General features: G+C 44.1%; 1 protein-coding gene across 1 annotated transcript; it reads right to left on the reverse strand.

Annotated features, from left to right (window-relative positions):
- Positions 1-11,682: 11,682 nt before the first annotated feature.
- On the reverse strand, positions 11,683-16,084 carry LOC102707077 (protein S-acyltransferase 8-like). Its single transcript, XM_006645017.3, has 5 exons — positions 15,746-16,084; positions 14,727-14,912; positions 14,340-14,633; positions 13,653-13,886; positions 11,683-12,468 (listed from the first exon to the last, which is right to left on the reverse strand). Exons 1-5 carry the CDS (start codon positions 15,788-15,790, stop codon positions 11,971-11,973), a joined length of 1,257 nt encoding a protein of 418 aa, XP_006645080.1. The 5' UTR covers positions 15,791-16,084; the 3' UTR covers positions 11,683-11,970.
- Positions 16,085-18,018: the final 1,934 nt, after the last annotated feature.

Here is an 18,018-nt window from a genome sequence, read left to right on the forward strand (position 1 = left end):
CTGGTACTACCTCCATCCTAAAAAAAACTTTATTTATTGTTTATCATCCGTCTTATATAAAAAAATTAAAAAATTAGTCACGTATAAAATACTATTCATGTTTTATTATCCAATAATAATATTAATATTAATCGCAAAAAAATAAATAAGATAAAGAGTTAAATATTATATTAAAAACTGAAAATAAACTTATTTTAGTATTGAAGCAGTATAAACAAGCGAGGAACTTCAACTGACCTACAGCACAGACAAGCCGTTTCCTGGTCCGGTAGGGAACCTGAAAGCCAAACAGGCAAACGTCTCGGCAAATGGAAAAATTCCGTATGTGAAGGTCAAATTCCCTTTTGCCGAGGAGGCCTGCTGCAAAAGCAAAGCAGCCGCATTTTCAAACAGTTTGACATCCCTGGCTCCATGAATAAATTATAACTGTAAAATATGGCGAGAGAGAACAATTCAAGAGCTGCTTCCCGAAGCCAATGCAGAGGTTTGGCAGATCAGAGCCTTTGCTCGAAAAGGAAAGGCAAGAGTTGGCTTAGTTGTTACTTCTGTTAGATTAGTTATACTATCAGTAGTATATAATAATACTTCATTACCCAGAAGATTAGTATAATAATACTTGGGAGCTGAAACTTCAGAAGCAAAAGTTGATCCTTTTGGTTGTCAAACGTGAGGAGAGACTCGACGCATTTTCCCTTTGGAAAAAACAACCCAAAGCTTCTGCCAAACACAGTTTTAAAGTTCATAAACACAGTTTTATCCTCTCAAAAGACGAGCAAGAATCGCTGTTTTTGATCGTAAGCCATGATGAAAACCGAGAAGCCTGAGTAATAAACAAGAAGATGATCGATTTGTTATTCATTTTCAGAGGACAGGCCCTGTTGGGAAGTTGAAAATTTGCGAGGCGATCGACGTCTCAAAAATTCAACGTTCCAAGCTGGTGTATTGGATTTGAAGTCACAACAAATGGAAAATTTCAAACACCGGCGGCGACAGCGGCATCGTTTCTTGGTCCTCTCGCTTGCACGGCTCACGTCTCTCTTTTGACATTCAGGCACTCCTGTTGCATCGCATGCTTTTCCTGCAACCAAATTACACTTTCTAGTAATATTTCGCGTTATCCCTGACACACAGGCACATGTGACATGTGTGTGTGTGTTGATGCGTTCGTATGGATGTCAGGAAGGAGAGGACTTGTACACGATCATTGGTCCAATATTCATAGAGGCTGCTATAGTGCTATGGTAACTTGAGGCAGCTGTTCAGTTCAAGTTTGTTCTTGGAAGGGGATCGATGCTGCTGCTGCTGCTGCTGCTGCTGCTTGCTGTTCATACCGAATTTTGCAACGTGGTCAGGATGCTTTGCATACTCTAGACAACGTCTGATGCATGCACAGATGCAGTTGCACCGTTGCACGTCTCTTCTTGTTCTCTTTTACACCTATACACCACGTTTTCTATGCAACGAATATATACCCCGGTTCATTTAGAGTTACCAAATCCACTGTTGTTCATGCGAGTTGTCTTTCAAACATCCATTTGTAGGTGATCAGGGGGTAACGTATTAGCTACACGTGCAAAAGCCCATTTGGTGAATAATGCAAGATTGATATTTTTAGCATTTTTACTTATGTTTATTATTATAAGCCAAAATTCAATTTTTAACCTTGACTTTGGATCTTAGTTTATTTTTTATGTCATCGTCAAATGCGAACTCTATAAATGTTATTATCTTACAAACATTTATCTTTTGTTTTGTCATTGCTGTCAGCTTTTCAGCCACAACCAAAGTTTAAATTCTTAAATTTAAAGTCCATTGTGATGTTTTGTCACGCCCTAAGTTTTACCCTAGCCAAGAAATAATTAAATAATACACTAAAAATAATTTGTTTAATTAAAGTTCAGGAGAAAAACCCGGTGTAAATTAATTTAATTTAATTGAAAGCTTTTCGGATGTTCTAAAATATCCTGAAAATATTTAAAAATTATTAATAGGATTTAAATTTGAATTACAGTCAATAAAATTTGCCAAACAAACTTAATAAAAATCGACAAAATTGGAGACAATTTCTTTTTTTTCCCTCGTTTCTTCCTCCCTTTTTCCCTTTTCTTTTTCTCTTTTCCTTTTTTCCCTCCTGGCCGAACTCCCCTCTGCCCCTTTTCCTTTTGCACGATCTCCCCTCCCCTGTTTGTGCGATCCTCCCCTCCAGCCTGGTACGATCTCCCTCTCCCCCTAGTACGATCTCCACCTCTCCCATATCATACTCCACCCCATCTCCCCATGCAGTGCTGCACATCAACTCCCCCTCCACAGCCGTGCAGCCCTACCTCTCCCTCACGGTAATTCTCAAATCCCTCTCCTAGCAGGACTCTATCTCTATCCCAATAACCAATTCCAATCCAAATTTTATCCCTTTGAAACTTTATCTATTCCCCTTTTATAGGAGATAGATAAGTAGATTTATCTCTAGTTTTCTCCTATAAATAGACCCCCAACTCTCCACCTTTTTCCTGTTTTTTTAGCCGTGCTGCCCACGTCGTCGCTATGCTTCGTAGGCACCGCCTCCTGACCAGCAAGCCGCCGGCTGTCTCCTCTGCGCCGCTGCTGTCCTGTCCCTGTTCGCAGCAGCAATCCATCATCGATCTCTCCACCAAATCTCAGGTTCGCATACGTTTTACTCATGCGAATCATTCTATTTTTGATCTACCGTGTAATTGCTTAGGTTTCCAATCTATTAGCTAACGTGAGATTGATCTACAGTGTGGACTTTAATTTCGTACATGTAGAATGGTTTTACGTTAAAGTCGTTTACTTTCTAGTTTAGCGAGTCGCTAAATCTCAATTTAACGGGTCATTAATTCCCGTCGTTGTTTCGCTAACAGTGCACGGTTTCGCGTTTCGGATCTAATTCGTCGAGCGACTCTCTGATTCGTGCACATTTCGGTTATGTCATGCGAATACACGTCCTGTTCGCAATTTTCCGAGCCGTGGCCCAACTCGCACTCGAAGTCTCCGCCTCTCTCCCTTCGGCCCCTCCTCTCCTCCCGCACGTGGGCCGAGCCACGGCCCACAGCCACACCCGCACCCGAAGTCCTGTCCTCCTCCCTCCTCTCTCGGGACACCGACAGGTGGACCCCACCTGTCGGGCCCGTCCCCTTCATCCAACCGGCGCCTACGCCTACGCGCGCCCGCACGTCGCCGCACCGCATCGCACGCCGCCAGCTGCTCGTCGTGACAGTCGCACCCATCGCGCCGCATCGGCATGATATCCCGGGCGTGCCGCGCCCTCATGCCCGCGCCACTGCCGCCTACCTCGCGTCGCCCGCCACGGCCGTGCGCAACCGCGGGGCCGCTCCTTCCGGCTGCGCCGCAACCGCTCTGCAGGTTCTCTGCACCGCGTCCGCTCGCCGCCTTGTGCGCGCCGAGCTGCCTCGCTCACCGCGTCGCTGCCTCGCCGCGCGCCTGCCTCGCCGCGCCCATGACCAAGTCACGCTACGCTAGCGCTTGCACTCGCTGGTGCGGCCGCATCACCGCCGCGATCACGTGCCCGCGCCATCGCACTGCCTCGCGCTGGCCGCTCCCCACCCGTGTGCTCGTTCCTCGCCGTGCTTTGTGCTCGCCCCTCCGTGCTCGTGCACCTCCTCTCCGAGGCATGCCATGTGTGCACCGTCGCCGAGTCGCTCGCCACGTCGTGTCTCGCCTTCGCGTCACGCTCGCACCGCGCGCCGCCGCCGCTGTGCTCCGCCTCGCCATTCCGCCCGCGAGTGCCGCGAGCCCGAGCCGTCGTGCGACGTGCGCTGCGCTGCCGCGTCCGCACGCGCATCCCGCTCGCGCCGGTGCAACCACCTCTGCTCTCTCCCCGGCGCCGCTAACCGCCCATGCCGCTTTTCCCGGCGCCGCCACTAACCACCTCCCCGCCTCCTCCGCGCACACGCCGGCCGTCGCAACCACCTCCCGCACGCGCCAGCCACCACCATAAAATCCTCCCCTCGGCCACCGCTCGCTCCCCTTCAGGTCGCGCCTGCACCGCGGAGCGATCTCCGTCGCCGCTGCCGATCTACCTCACCGCCGGCCGTCACCGCGTGTGCCACAACCTCGCCGACGCACCCCCGCCTTCACCTCCACCGGTGAGCAACTCCTCTCCCGTCTCGCCCTCTCTATCCTCTTCGCCGCCGCCGCCGGGCTCCCCATGCCGTCGGCAGGCGCCAAGGGCCCCGCGCCGCCGCCGCGGGGTCGCCACTCGACGTCCCCGTCGCCACGCCGTCGTGGTGCCGCTCCTGCCTTCCCGCGCGATCTTCTCTCGTTCTCGCATGCCGTCGTCATCGTCGTGCCCGTCGCGCCGCCCTCGGGTCGCCGCTGCTCTGCGTCGTCATCACCGTCGTGCCATCCCCGTTGAGCTCCCGCTCTCCTTTCCTTGCTCCTTCTTTTCTTCTCCATCCCAGTTGCCGCCGCGAGCGCGTGTGTGTCGTCGTCGTTCCGCCACCGGTCACCGCTCGGCGTTGCCGCCGCACCACACGATGTCACGCCGACACCGCCGCCACTCCCCGGCCGCCGTTGCCCAGCTTCCCCCTCTCTTCATCCTCCTCTGCCTCCCCACACATGCGCTGCACCGCCAAGTCGTCCGCCTCGTGCCGCCTCCCAATTGCGCGTGCCGCACCGTCGGGTCAACGGCTGTCGCCGTCGCTCGGCTGCCGCGGCCGCTAGTGCACGACGCGGTCTCTAACCGCCACCTCCACCCTAGCCGCGCCACCCCTATAAAATTCGCCTCGTTGCCCACCGCCGCCACTTGTCCCCTCTCCGCCCGAGCCACCGCCGTGCCTAGCCACCTCGCCGCCGCGCCCGATCTCGCCATCTGTGCGCCGCCGGCCGTCACCACCCGTCCCGCCACGACGTCGACTCATCGCCGTCGTTCCCGCCGCCGGTAAGCCGTCGCCGTCCCCCTTCCCCTCTCTTTTTTTCTCCGCACGCTATCGCTGAGGCCACCGCCGCCACCACGCGTGTGCGTGCTCCAGACGTCGCCGTCGCCCCTCCGCCCGTCGTTACCCTCGCCTCGCCGTCGCCGACGCGACCTCGCCAACGCCGGAGCGTCGTCGCCCTCCCGTCGCGCCGTCGTCGTCGTCCTCCCCGAGCCGCCGCCGTTCTCCCTTCGGCGCCGCCGCTCTTAGCGCCGTCGCCAGCTCTCGCATCGTCGCCCACTGGGTCATCGCCGTCCGCCGCCACCCACCGGTTCGCGTCGCTCACCACCGGGACGCCGCCCTCCACCGCCATTCGCGCCGGATGCCGCCGCCCTCCTCCGCCCGGCCAAAGCCGTCCTCCCCCTCCTCTCTGTTCTGTGTGGCCGGCTAGTGGGGCCCACATGCCAGCCGAACACCCTGCCCTCTCTCTCTCCCTTCCCAACGGGGTCCACCCGTCAGCCACCCCCTCCCTTCTCTCCCTCCTCTCCTCCCCGGGCCCACGTGTCATCCCCTCCACTTCTCTTTCTGTCAGTAACCAGTGGGTCCCAGTGCGTCAGCCCTCTCTCTCTCCTTGCTGATGTCATTGCCTCCAATAATTGCGCAATAATTCATTAAGGTTTTCTGTTTAGTTTAAAAACACAGTTAAACTTCTAAATTTCATAAGTAATTCATCTAGTCTCCGTTTAGGTCCATTCAAGTTTCATTAAATTCAGAAAAATACCAAGAATCCATTAAAAATAGTTTCTTTCTCTGTTTCAGTAGTTATATAGCATGTTTTGCTTGTTTTGCCTTGTTTGTCGTGGGTTTTGACCCCGTCGCAGCGCCGTTCGTTCCCGAAGTTGTCGGCGAAGTTCCTCGTGGGTCTAAGCAAGGCAAGTGGTACCCTTCTTTGATCATATTGAACCTATGTTTATAAAATTCCTCGCTTTACATTCAAACATGCATTGTTTTATGCAAATCTATTTATTATATTTATCTATTGGGCAATTACTTTATATCCGTTGATTCCCACTTATTATTATTGTTATCCCAGGATTAGTTTGACTAGAAATAGGCTTAGGTAATGCTTAGCCATGCTTAGCCCAACTAGCTCACCTGTTATCACTTATTTAATTGTTGATTAGATTTTGATAGATCTTTAATGGTTGTAATCATCATTAATTTCCCGATGTGGATTAATGCAACTAAAATATTGCTTATGGTGGGCTGTGGGTGCATGGTTTTGAGAGTCGTGCACATGGCAATTAAGGACCGGTTCTCGGGAAACCCTGGAAGTCTTACACGTACTAACCACAAGCCAGAATGGGCAACGGTGAGACTCGTAATCCAGCTTGTCCCTATTCGACGTACCAAGGCAAGGGTGAGCGTGATGGAGTATGGACGGGCAATCGTGGTGTAACGAAAGTCTCTGCTACTTTCGGATTCACCAAGGCACAAGAGGGGACTACCCGACTTGGTGTAAAGGAGGGGGTAAAACCTGAAATGCGGTGCGATTGTCTACGGAGGGTTAGGTGAAAGGTCTTATCATGGTTTCCGTACTGAGGTATCGTGGTGATACGTTGGGGCATAATAACATGCTTGAGAGCCATGTCTTGTGGGTAAAGTTGTACACCTTTGCAGAGTAAAACTATTCGAATAGTCGTGCCCGCGGTTATTGGGCGAACTGACAGATTCACTGGGATTAGTTGAACCATTAATAACATGATCAATCTTGGAACTGGTTTGACCCTGCGCAACGTGGTGTAACGTTGGCAGTGGTTTGGGTCTGTCGCAACGTGGTTTAACGTTGGACAGAGGGTTGACCCTATCGCTACGTGGTGTAACATTCGACAGCGGTCTGGGCCTATTGCAACGTGGTGTAACGTTAAATAGTGGATGATTATTTTAAATATTACTTTACTTTTATTTCAGTCTATTTTATCTACTGTTTTGCTAAATTACGGCAGCTTTGTGCAATTTAACCTTAGCATATCCTTGTTATCCAATTGTATTCATTGTTCTTCCTCTCTTGGGTGTTACTTGTTGAGTACAGTGGTTTGTACTTAGTCTTGCTTAATTTTTCCCCACCAGAGCAAGTGACAGAGCCTGAGTCAGAAGGTTGTTCCAGAGGTTGAAGTGAGGTTCAGTCCGCCGTCGAGAATGCCTGTGGTGTGGAGCCGTCATCGTCAGCTGAAACTGAAGATTAGATGGTTTAGTTTGTTTTCCTTTTGCGCTGCATTTCGATAGATAATTGTTTTTATTTGTTTTTAAGTCGTGGAACTGTGTATGTATACTCGGGCTGATACCTGGACCGAGAATTAATACATGCTATGCTATTGTTTAGAAATTTGTTGTAAATTTCTGAACGTGACATGTTTCTTCACCGTAACATGTTTTACGACATTAGTTGTTATTTCACTAACAAACTACTTTTAACCTATAATCAGCTGTAATCGAAACGATTGCATTATGAGCCCCATCTTTTGGCTTTTCAAGAAATAAAGCAAAATTATATATTTGCAAATAAAAAATAATTTATACATAAAACTTTTATATACTTGTTATTAGCAATCTAAATACAAAGGCTGACAAATAAACCACAATAAAAAAATCTTAAAATCAACTTTAAATTTAAATTTAAGATTTAAATTTTAAATTGTATCTTATAATTATTAGAATAAGTACGAGTGAAAAGATGGAGCATATATTAAGCCATGCCAAAGAGATAAGGCATGTGGTTATGAACATCTATTTTAAATTTGAAGCCATAATTATTTTAGAAAAGAGGTAGATATTTTCTCGATAGAAATTTATAGGATCGGACGCATGAATTTTAGGCCTTGTTTAGGTCCCAAAAAGTTTCTCCAAAAATATCACATCGAATCTTTGGACATTTAAATGAAGCATTAAATATAGATAAACTAAAAAACTAACTGCGCAGTTATGGGAGAAATCGCGAGACAAATTTTTTGAGACTAATTAGGCCATGATTAGTCATATATGCTACAGTAACAATTATGTGCTAATGACGGCATAATTAGGCTTAAAAAATCCGTCTCGCAGTTTTTTGGTAGAATTATAATTTGTTTTTTCATTTGCGTCCGTAAACCTCTTCTGACATCTGATCAAAAGTCTAATGTGACATTTGTTAAAAAAAAATTTTATAACCTAAACGCACCCTTATTATTTCAGTTGACTAAAAACATACGAATTCTTGTGGTACAGAAGAGCGTGCCCACGTACATGATTACCGGGACCATAGGCACGTGTCTCGCCTTCTCGTCGACCATGTGACACTGATATCCCGCTAGGCTAGCACACAGTAGTCCAATCAAATTATCGGCATCAACGGAGGTCAATCCGTCTGACCTGCAGCGCCGCCGCTCGCTCGGTAGCCTAGCCTATCCAGGCCAGCAGCACCGTCGCTTGCATCCGTGCGTGGCTGCGTGTACGCCTGGTCGTGTTCAACGCCTACGTTAATTTGATCAACGCACGGCAGTAGAGCTAATAATACGGAGTGCGTATCATGCGTCGTATGTATGTCTGCTGAACTGTACTCGAAATTGAATGTCACAAGCGTTGAAGCTCGAGACAAGGTGGCAGTACGGTTCTTCCAAAAACAAGTGGCCATTCATACCCTACTTAATTTGAAATAGAGAAGTTTTATGAGAATTTTGTTTAAGGATTGGGCTAAAATCTACATTTTTTTCGTGAAAGACGGTACCAACACATGTATTTATATACACGTGTGTATATTTCCCCCTAAAATTTTATATGCGTTCATCCATTATTTTATAAACAACTACAAAGGGCCAACATGTCCTGGAATTTTTATCACAACTAATATCTCGCTAACAACGATGATATTTTTAGATAAAATCGTTTGTACGATGACATATAATAGATCTTAGATTTGTCGATGATATTTCTTAGATATCTTTTTTACATTTTCTCAATTAAGACGGGTCAACTTGCCAGTGGCACAGTGTTAATGGCCGGGGGCACCGCGAATTTTTACCGTGGAAAGCAACAGAGAGCCAGTAGCCTAGCGGGCCGTGTCGCGCCATCCGTATCCCACGTCGCTATACTACCCTTCACCCCGTTCATCTTGTCAACGACGCTGTAACGATTACTCTTTCTGCAACTTGGGCTCGCGACGGTTCATCACAGCCCCGCTACAAAAAATGGTCGGCACGTAGGTGAAAGCCGTAGCCATCAATCAGCCTTCGCTGCAACTTGGGGAGCCCATGGAGCCCTGTAGAACGACGACGTGTACCTCTTCTGGAACGGACAGGCGCGACCATCGCCGCCCGTGCCGTGACAGGTTTGGCGGCTTCATTCCCCGTCGCGCGAGAGCGAGCTCGAGCTCGAGACGCCGAGACCATCGATATCGTGGCTGGCCGGTCGATGGAATGATGGATGGATGGAGCGGCGGTGTCAACGCCTCGGGGGGGCTGACCAAACCGCGTGATGGGCCCGCATCGCAGCCCGGTGAAAAAAAATGAAAAAGAGAGGGCGAGAAGCGCAAGTTGCTGTGGCGGCGGCGAGGGGGAGATGGAGGATGGAGTCAACCGGTTCACACGACCCCCCGGGTCGTGGATCGGTCGGCATCGGTCAAAGCTGCTACTGGTACGGCCACGGCATCGTCGCTGGCGTTGGCATGATCTGTGCAAACTGCGCCATAGCGAAATGTGCGTTTTGCAGTGGAGCTGTGGGTGCTTAACTTTATTTAAATTCTGGTATCCATTAACTAGTTACATTCATCACAAATTTTGTAAGATAAAAAGCATGTTTTAAGGTCTTTTTTTGGTGTGTTAGGGGATATATCTGTGATTTTTTATATGTATGGTGATGTTCAGTCATGTAACAAAAAATGTTTTAAAAGTTATCCTGCTAAGATATTTTTTAAAGGAAGGTTAAAAGTTACCATATTGTGAAGATATATCTTAGTATGTTGTTTTTTGTGATTTTATCTAGCGCGATGATTGATCCTGCTAAGATATGAGATGTGTATTTTCGAAAAGATCACTACTCGCTCATGTCATTTATATTATTGTACATGGTAATATTGGGTGTACATTATAGAGAATGTTAATGGTCTTATGTGCAATTCGGATTTTTCTAATCCTCGAGTTACTCCTCATTCGACAGTACGAGAGGTCTCTTTTGTTGAGTTTGCTTTAGAAATCATATTAATATTTTTAAATATAAAATCATTAACACTTAATTTGTCGTGCAAGTTCGGATCTTTTTTTTTTAATATCAAACTCACCCTTAGAGTGTCGAAATTTTACTATGTGCCAGTCCAGAGGCGGTATAAGGCGTGGGGCAGCTTAGGCTATAGCCCCACACCTGGCTAAAAATTTATTAGAAAATTACTATTTTTTAGTTAAAATTTAATAAAAAATTTATATTTTATTTTTAAGTCCTAGGCTTAATAAATTTCCAGTTTCCTGTGCCTGTCTAAGATAAGCACTTCAAGGTTCCTGTTGCAGCATTCATCCGATCAAAGTAGACTCTGCTCTTTTAAAAGGATAATGAAAGCTGACTCTACTAATAATTGACCCTCGAACGGACTGTCACCAATCATGTTCGGCGTCTGCGTACTAAATGTCAGCGTTAACAGATATCCCATGCGACGCGACGACTCCGAGTCAAACTGTGTGGTCAATATCCCCAGCATATGGACCCGTTTCTGAATTCTGCCAGACAGCAACGGGGATAAAATTCTCCAGAAAATGCAGATAACTGAGAAGCTGTGGTCAGATCTTACACCAAGCTGAAATCTTGGTAATCCAGAGACCATTAAGATTATATTTATTCCATGATATTATTACAACTGCAGACATTCTATGGATGATGCAAGACCATTCACTGAAGACAACCTTAAGGTCTTCAGAGTTCGGCATTTACCGGGACATGATCACATGATGCTTCCAGTCCCAGCTAGAGTCCAATGCAGAAGTCTGGAATCCAGAAGCCAACGAGGAATCGATGTCGCCATATCATTGAATACAGGATTCCAGTAGAACAACGGCACAATCAGCATTCAAAGATAGCTCTGAATCTGGTTGCAATAGCAACATGTCGGTGATGCCACTGTCCTCTGCGCGACTGCTGAAGTCAAGTTCTAGAAGTAGCACACTGATAAGTGACTAGATCTGTTGTTGCCACAGTCTGAATTTAGGCCTGGTTTAGTTTCTAAAATTTTTTTCCAAAAACATCACATTAAATTTTTAAACACCTAAATAAATCATTAAATATAGATGAACCAAAAAACTAATTGGACAGTTACGGAAGAAATCTTGAGACGAACCTTTTGAGCCTAATTAGTCCATGATTAGCCATAAGTGCTACAGTAAACAACATGCGCTAATGACAAATTAATTAGACTTAAAAGATTCGGCTCGCGGTTTCCAGACTAGCCGTGAAATTCGTTTTTTCATTTATGTCCGAAAACCCCTTTTGACATCTGGTCAAACATTTGACGTGACATTTCTCCCAAAAATTTTCTCAATCTAAACACCCCCTTATAAAAACATAGCATGTGTGAACAGAATTTTCCCCGGGAGAGTAGTCTAAAAATGGAATGAGGTTTGATTACCCTAGCAAGAAAACTGTAATGTTTGTATGGGTACAAAATGGAGTTGCATTCTGGATGAATTTGACATCCTCAAGACGATGTGAGGGTAAGATAGTGCATAAGGAACAGAAACTGATACAAGCACAGGAGAATTTCAGAGCAAGAGAATTACATGTAGCATCCTAACTATCCTGCATCAGTGTTTTTACAAAAAGAATCATACTGACACCATCAGATGAGACTAGCGGGAAAAGAAAACACAAGACTGCAATTGCCTCCTGCTTCTTTGAAAACAAACAGAGCTACATACATGAAAAATCGTGGAAAACACTCATGAAAGCAATTGAAGTTATGAAAGGCATTTGTTCCAGCCACTGCAGGTGTGACCTCAATGAATCAGTTCATCAGCCTAATGATCCATGTGACTGTCATCTGTTCAGCATCCATGAAAACTGCCTAAAGAGCTTCTCTCCGAGATGAGAGTGCAGGTTCGGAGGCTGTAACACTTGCTGTGATGCCTTCTGACACGAGGTCCCAACTTCTACTTCTTTGACCCCGAATAGGGTGTTGTACCTTGTCTTCAGATGTAGGGACTTGTGCATCTGTCTTGCATATCAGTTTGGAGTCTGAGATTGTCTCATCCCTACTATTCCGGTCTGTGCCTCCCATTTCAATATCAATGCCATCATAATTATGTCGTTGTGAGATCTTCAAGAGATCACCACCTATATCAAGGTCATCTTCCACTTTTGTCCGAGCACCAACCATCTCATCTTCTCCCTCTCTACCACGGTTAGCTGGCGGAGCTTGCACTTCCTCTTTTATAGGTTCCCTGAACCTGTGTTTGGAAGGCGGTACCTTAGTATAGAAGACTTCGAGAAAGTTATTCAGACATCCTCGGTCATAGACATTAGATCTGCCATCTGCTCTATACCGGAAATTCTCATATGTGGTCTGAAAAAGCCAAAGTATACATATCAGAGATCAGGTACAGATATTTGTGTTCAGGAGAAGAGGCATCCAAAAAGGGTGCTCTTGGTTTTGCCCTAAGTCAAACTTACGGTTTGACCAAGTTTATAGACAAATGTAGCAACATCTAAAACACCAAATTAATTTCATTAAATCCACTGTTGAAACATATGCAACAGTACATTTGCTTGGTGTTAGAAACATTACTATGTTCTATAAACTTGGTCAAATTTTAAGAAGTTTGACTTAGTACAAAACCAAAACACCTTATATTCTACTCCCTCCATTTCAAAATATAAAGCATTTTGAGATGTTTAGCATGGATTAGTTCAAGGAAAAAATACTATGGTGTCCCTTGATACATGAGGGATAGACAGGGGGTGTGTGGTGGCTGGGTGGTGGAAGTGCTGTTGAGGGTAAGGTGGGAATTTGAACGAGGAAAAATTAATGAGACAAGTAATGCTTTGAGTTCTACAAATGATTATATTATGGAACAAAGTTTGAATCCTAGAAATGCCTATATTATGGAACAGAGTGAGTACTAATAAACAAGCATTTCAAGGAACCCAATTTTTGCTCTAATCCCAACCCCGATAACTGCAGAGGCCCATTTGGGAGGCCCAATTCCTGGGGATCAGGCAGTGGGCCATAATCCTAACTTCGGGTTGACATCCTAAAAGGGACCTAAATATGTATCATCAACTTCCTGAATAATTATTTTCAAGATTTGAAATGTCAGCTTGAGACAACGGAGCACCCAAAAAAAAGGTTCTATAGGTTACATATAATACCTAAAGCCCTGAACTAAACTGAACTCGTCGAATATGTGCTTTCCCAAGAACAAAAAATAGAAACTGGACCTAACCCTCACAAAGCACACCCTGACAGTCTGACACCCTAATACCAAATTAAGAAGAGGATTACTAGATTCAGTTAAAAAAACAGGAATGGAGAAATTGAAAAGGTCCTCTGTCCCAACCAAATAAATAATTATTTTTGTCAAAATCTCTCTCGTACTTAACATTGCAAGCAGTAAGCATGATATGACTAGATGAGGTAAAGTTGCAACGGTAGAAACGAATAGGCAAAAACATAAATTTCTGATCAGGAATGTAGACAGATTAACTAGCAAAAACAAATGAAGACCAACTTCACATAAACAGGCTGACCTGGTTTGTGCTGATGAGATATGTATGAAATCCTGTGAGTCCACCAACAAACCAGAGACAGATGAAGCAGTATATTAGTAATGCAAGAGAAGCAGGGGAGTGTTTCAAAGCCTTCCACACTGTGGGATAGTCTTCATCCATGAGAAACTTTATGTATAATGCTGACATAGCAAATACATAAATGCAGAGGAGACTTGCTGAAGAAACAAATAGGAAAAAGTACCGGTAATTGCGCTGCACAATGAAAAGTAGAAGGAAATTAAGATTAGCAACTAAAAAATGGAGCAACGATGAGAAACTCATATAGGCATTATGAATGCATAATTTTCTTGCAAGTATCACATTGACCAAAAAGGTTAAAACCAGGTATCCCATATGGACAAATATGAAAATTCACAGTTTGCCTTTGCACTCACATTCTGTCTATTTTGTTAAACTAAGTTCAATTAAAGCAAGGAGGCAAATCAGGGAAAGCATGTTGATAAGCATTATAAGTTTATTATGCACGGCTGCATATTGTGTCTTCAGAATTTAATTAAGCATGCACTTCTGGAAAAAACACTCGCAACCCATTGCTGAGTTTGCTGCAGTGTCAGAGTGATACACTACCCAGGGGCAATGATGCCTTTAGTAAAATGAGTTTGCTGACTTAATACTAGTAGATTATAACACAATTGAAAATGTTACCTTTCCAATGCATTGCCCTACCCAGGGGCAATGATGGTCAAATCGTTCAACGCAATTGTTGCAAATGGAACAGTGTGAACACCGAGGCGGCCGAAAAATCATGCAAGTTTCACAATATTTGACTTTCACAGGCACCCCATTTACCATAACATCTTTTACACGAGGGAATACTAGTCTGCCAGGTGTGTCTGCAAGAGATAAATTGTCGTACTGAAACTCTTCCTCTGGTGGATGAGACGCGCGAGGTACAATACCAGGATCCTGAGCTGCGGTGATGAAGAGTAGCAAAAGCACCTACAAGAAAAGGAATGCACATTTGTTGTCTCATTAAATCTTAAAATGTCCAATGTGAAAGATACCTAGAGAAAAAGGAACCAACATACTCACATAGATTGCCAACACTATTGCTACGGCGAGAATTGCATATCCTGCATTATGTGCAGGAAATTGATGACGGAGATGTCGTGCAACAAAAGCACAAAAGATCACAACTGGGACAACAATCAGTGCAACAGAGAATAGCAGGGATTTAGCATCTGGTCCAAATATTAACCGACCACCAAAGAAGAACCTCTGTAGATGAGAAGCATGGATCAGTTCGCAAAGATGAATCTGCCATGAAGACGTAAACAATGCCACAAAATAACACTTTTCGAAGATAGAGAAATACAAAAGAAATAAAATATCTTAAGCAATGTATGTTGGACTGGGACATCAATTCCATATACAACACAAATCAATCTGATTCTACAAAAGAGTTCAGAGTTTTTTTTAGACAGTGGAGGGAGTTCAGAGTGTAGTGATTACAGACAGGGTTCATATGTGTGTTGTCCCGATTGTCTCCACGCCAACAATGAAGCATAGAATGCATTGGAACAGCATAGGGCATTCCAAACATGTATTGCTACCGTTATACATTGCTGCTTAAACGAGGCGGCACGCCACTGAACTAATCAAACGAATCGACCAGTTCAAACAACTAGGACAACTCGATTCCACATAGCCATTAGTTGTAGAGCTACAAACTTGACGGTAATCATTGTTTCCTTGACTAGTGATGCTGTGAAACAAACAACATCCTAACACACCAAAAGAGAGAAGGAAAATCCCAGCAAAAAATATATACGCTGAAACAAAGATGTAAAATTGGTAAGCTCAATACATAGCAAAACCTCATGAGCGCTTCGAATCGTAGAACAGAGCACAAACCCGATCCCCTCCTAATCTCACAAAGAACACAGAAGTGACGCATACACATACCACAAGAAGAGGAAAAATTCTAACCCTCTTGGACATAAACACGAACTAATACGATCCCTAGAAAGTAGAAACTTAAAACTTAAAGCTAACTAGAAAGGGGAAGCAGAACTGACACAGATATACATGAAAGGAAGAACAATTCTTACATTATTCCCCTTCCAGGCTTCGTAGACTCGCTGCGGCTGCGCCATGGGCAGTGAAGCTCCGGCCCTCCAAGGCTCCAATCAGCAACTCATCGAATCCGCCCAGCCAACGCGTGCGGGGAGAAGAGACTGATGGTCGCACGCAAGAAACTGAAGAAGGAATTCCACGAGAAGAAGAGGCAGGCAGCCGAGGAATCGATGTTGAATGGAAGCGCCCGCTCCGAGCGAGAGTAGGGTACAAAAGAGGACTTTTTTATTGTTCGTGGGAAGTATGGAGACGGTGGAGACCGGAAGTCCGGAACGCCAAAAAAGTGTATTCTTTTTTCTTTTTGGGAAGGAAGAACGCCGAAAATTATTAGGCTGGAATGAGATGAGCGGAAGCGGGGAAGGCTGGAAGAGGACCAGAGGAGGGATAAGTTGCAAATGGAACCCTGGTTTATGAACTTATCTCCCAGTGACCTATAAGTAAACTGAAATGATCCAGCGTTTGGGGGTAACCTGCCACTGAATGGTAATCCAATCTAAATCCGTTTCAATCTATTTTTTTCTAATTAGTCTATCAAACCAACCCGCACCAATTATTCTTCATTAGAATTCAATCCAACTTTGATTTTAGTCTAACCCGTACCAACTCATTTGGTTAAAATGAATTCAATCCACTCTTGCAGCATGGATGCATCATTTGATAGGTATAAACTCGGACCTAAAATTTTAAAACTCGCGTTCACACTATAAAAGTTTATCAAATTTGGCTGAAATTTGGTAGGATGATCTATTATGTATAAAAGCAACTTTGTGCAAATTTTGGTCGATTTCTATATGTGGGCCCCCACATATGTCTATTATCTTATCCATTAGCTATCTAATTAAAGGATCCATTTACCCTACACGGGTTAAATCCATTTAGAACCTAAAATCACCTAATCAAATCCAGTCCATACCAATTTATTTGTCTCTGTAACCCAATCCAATCCAGTATAGTCCATTTGCACCCAACCAAACACAATCCAAATTAAAACCAACTCATTTAACTCATTTCCATCCAACCCATTAGCAAGCCTATTTAGGGACGTTCCCTCGTGTGATTGAGAAAAGTAACCGAATTTTATACTCGTTTTGTGCAGATTACTCAAAAGAATTGTTATATTTGGTATATAAGTATTACTTTTATCTTCGGATTTTACACAAGAATAGATATATTATATTAATCAATCCACAACGTTACCATTTGAACAAGTGATATCACCGTAATCAATGAGATATATCTTGGTCTTTCCTTTCAATAATTTCTAGGCTCCCGAAACAAAATTGGCAATCCATTATTGGAAAAGATAATTAGCGCAGCTGTGCTTTGGGTGCATGCTTATACACGTGTATGTGCATGACTCATGTTGTTTCGGTGAGTGTGCTCCAGCTAGTCCCACGCTGAAGCAAGGGCACCAGCGGAGAATGCGTTTGGTTTGGTTAACGGTCATGGTGAGGTGGATATGAACATCTATATTACTAAGAGATAAAGTGGTTTATTTTTATGTTGGTTGGATATGTGTGATTATCTAATTTTTTGTTTGATTGAATAGATGAGTACTAATAAATAACAAAATATATTTATGATCACTAATTAACACTAATTTAAAGTAGTTAATTGCTAATTGATGATAAAATATGCTAATTATCACTAAACAATCGCTAATGATCAATGCTAGTAAAGGTAGATGAGTTCATCCAACCAATTTAACTGAATACACTCACCCAACATCTTTATGTAATATTTACTTCGTGAGTTGCCTTATCCATCTCCGTCCACGAACCAAACGTATCACAAAAACCGGAAGGTCATTTCCCATACATAAATGTCCAACCAACCAAACACACCCTAGATTAGATCATTGGGCCACCATGGGTTTTTTGAGAGTTAAAAGGGGTAATAGGTTGATGTTTTTAGTATTTTCTTTTGAATTTTTTAAAAGATTTTAGAAGTTCAATAAAATTGTGCAAACTTTTTATTGAAAATTTAAAGTTTCCACCTAAAATTTAAAATCTCTGCCCACATTTTGAACTTTTAGCTCAAATTTCAACATGTTCTACTGAAAATTAAGAAAACAAAACTTTCAAATCAGATTTTAAAACTTCCTACCACAAATTAAAAATATGATATCCTATTTGTAAAAAAATTTAACTCAAACTTTCAAACGTCTAACATATTTTAAAACTTTCAACTCAATTACTACCTTTGTTTCACAAAGGTTTTATTTTTAGCCTTCCTCATTTTTGCCCCA

The sequence above is a fragment of the Oryza brachyantha genome, chromosome 1 (genome assembly GCF_000231095.2).
Source record: "Oryza brachyantha chromosome 1, ObraRS2, whole genome shotgun sequence".
Lineage (NCBI taxonomy): Eukaryota > Viridiplantae > Streptophyta > Magnoliopsida > Poales > Poaceae > Oryza > Oryza brachyantha.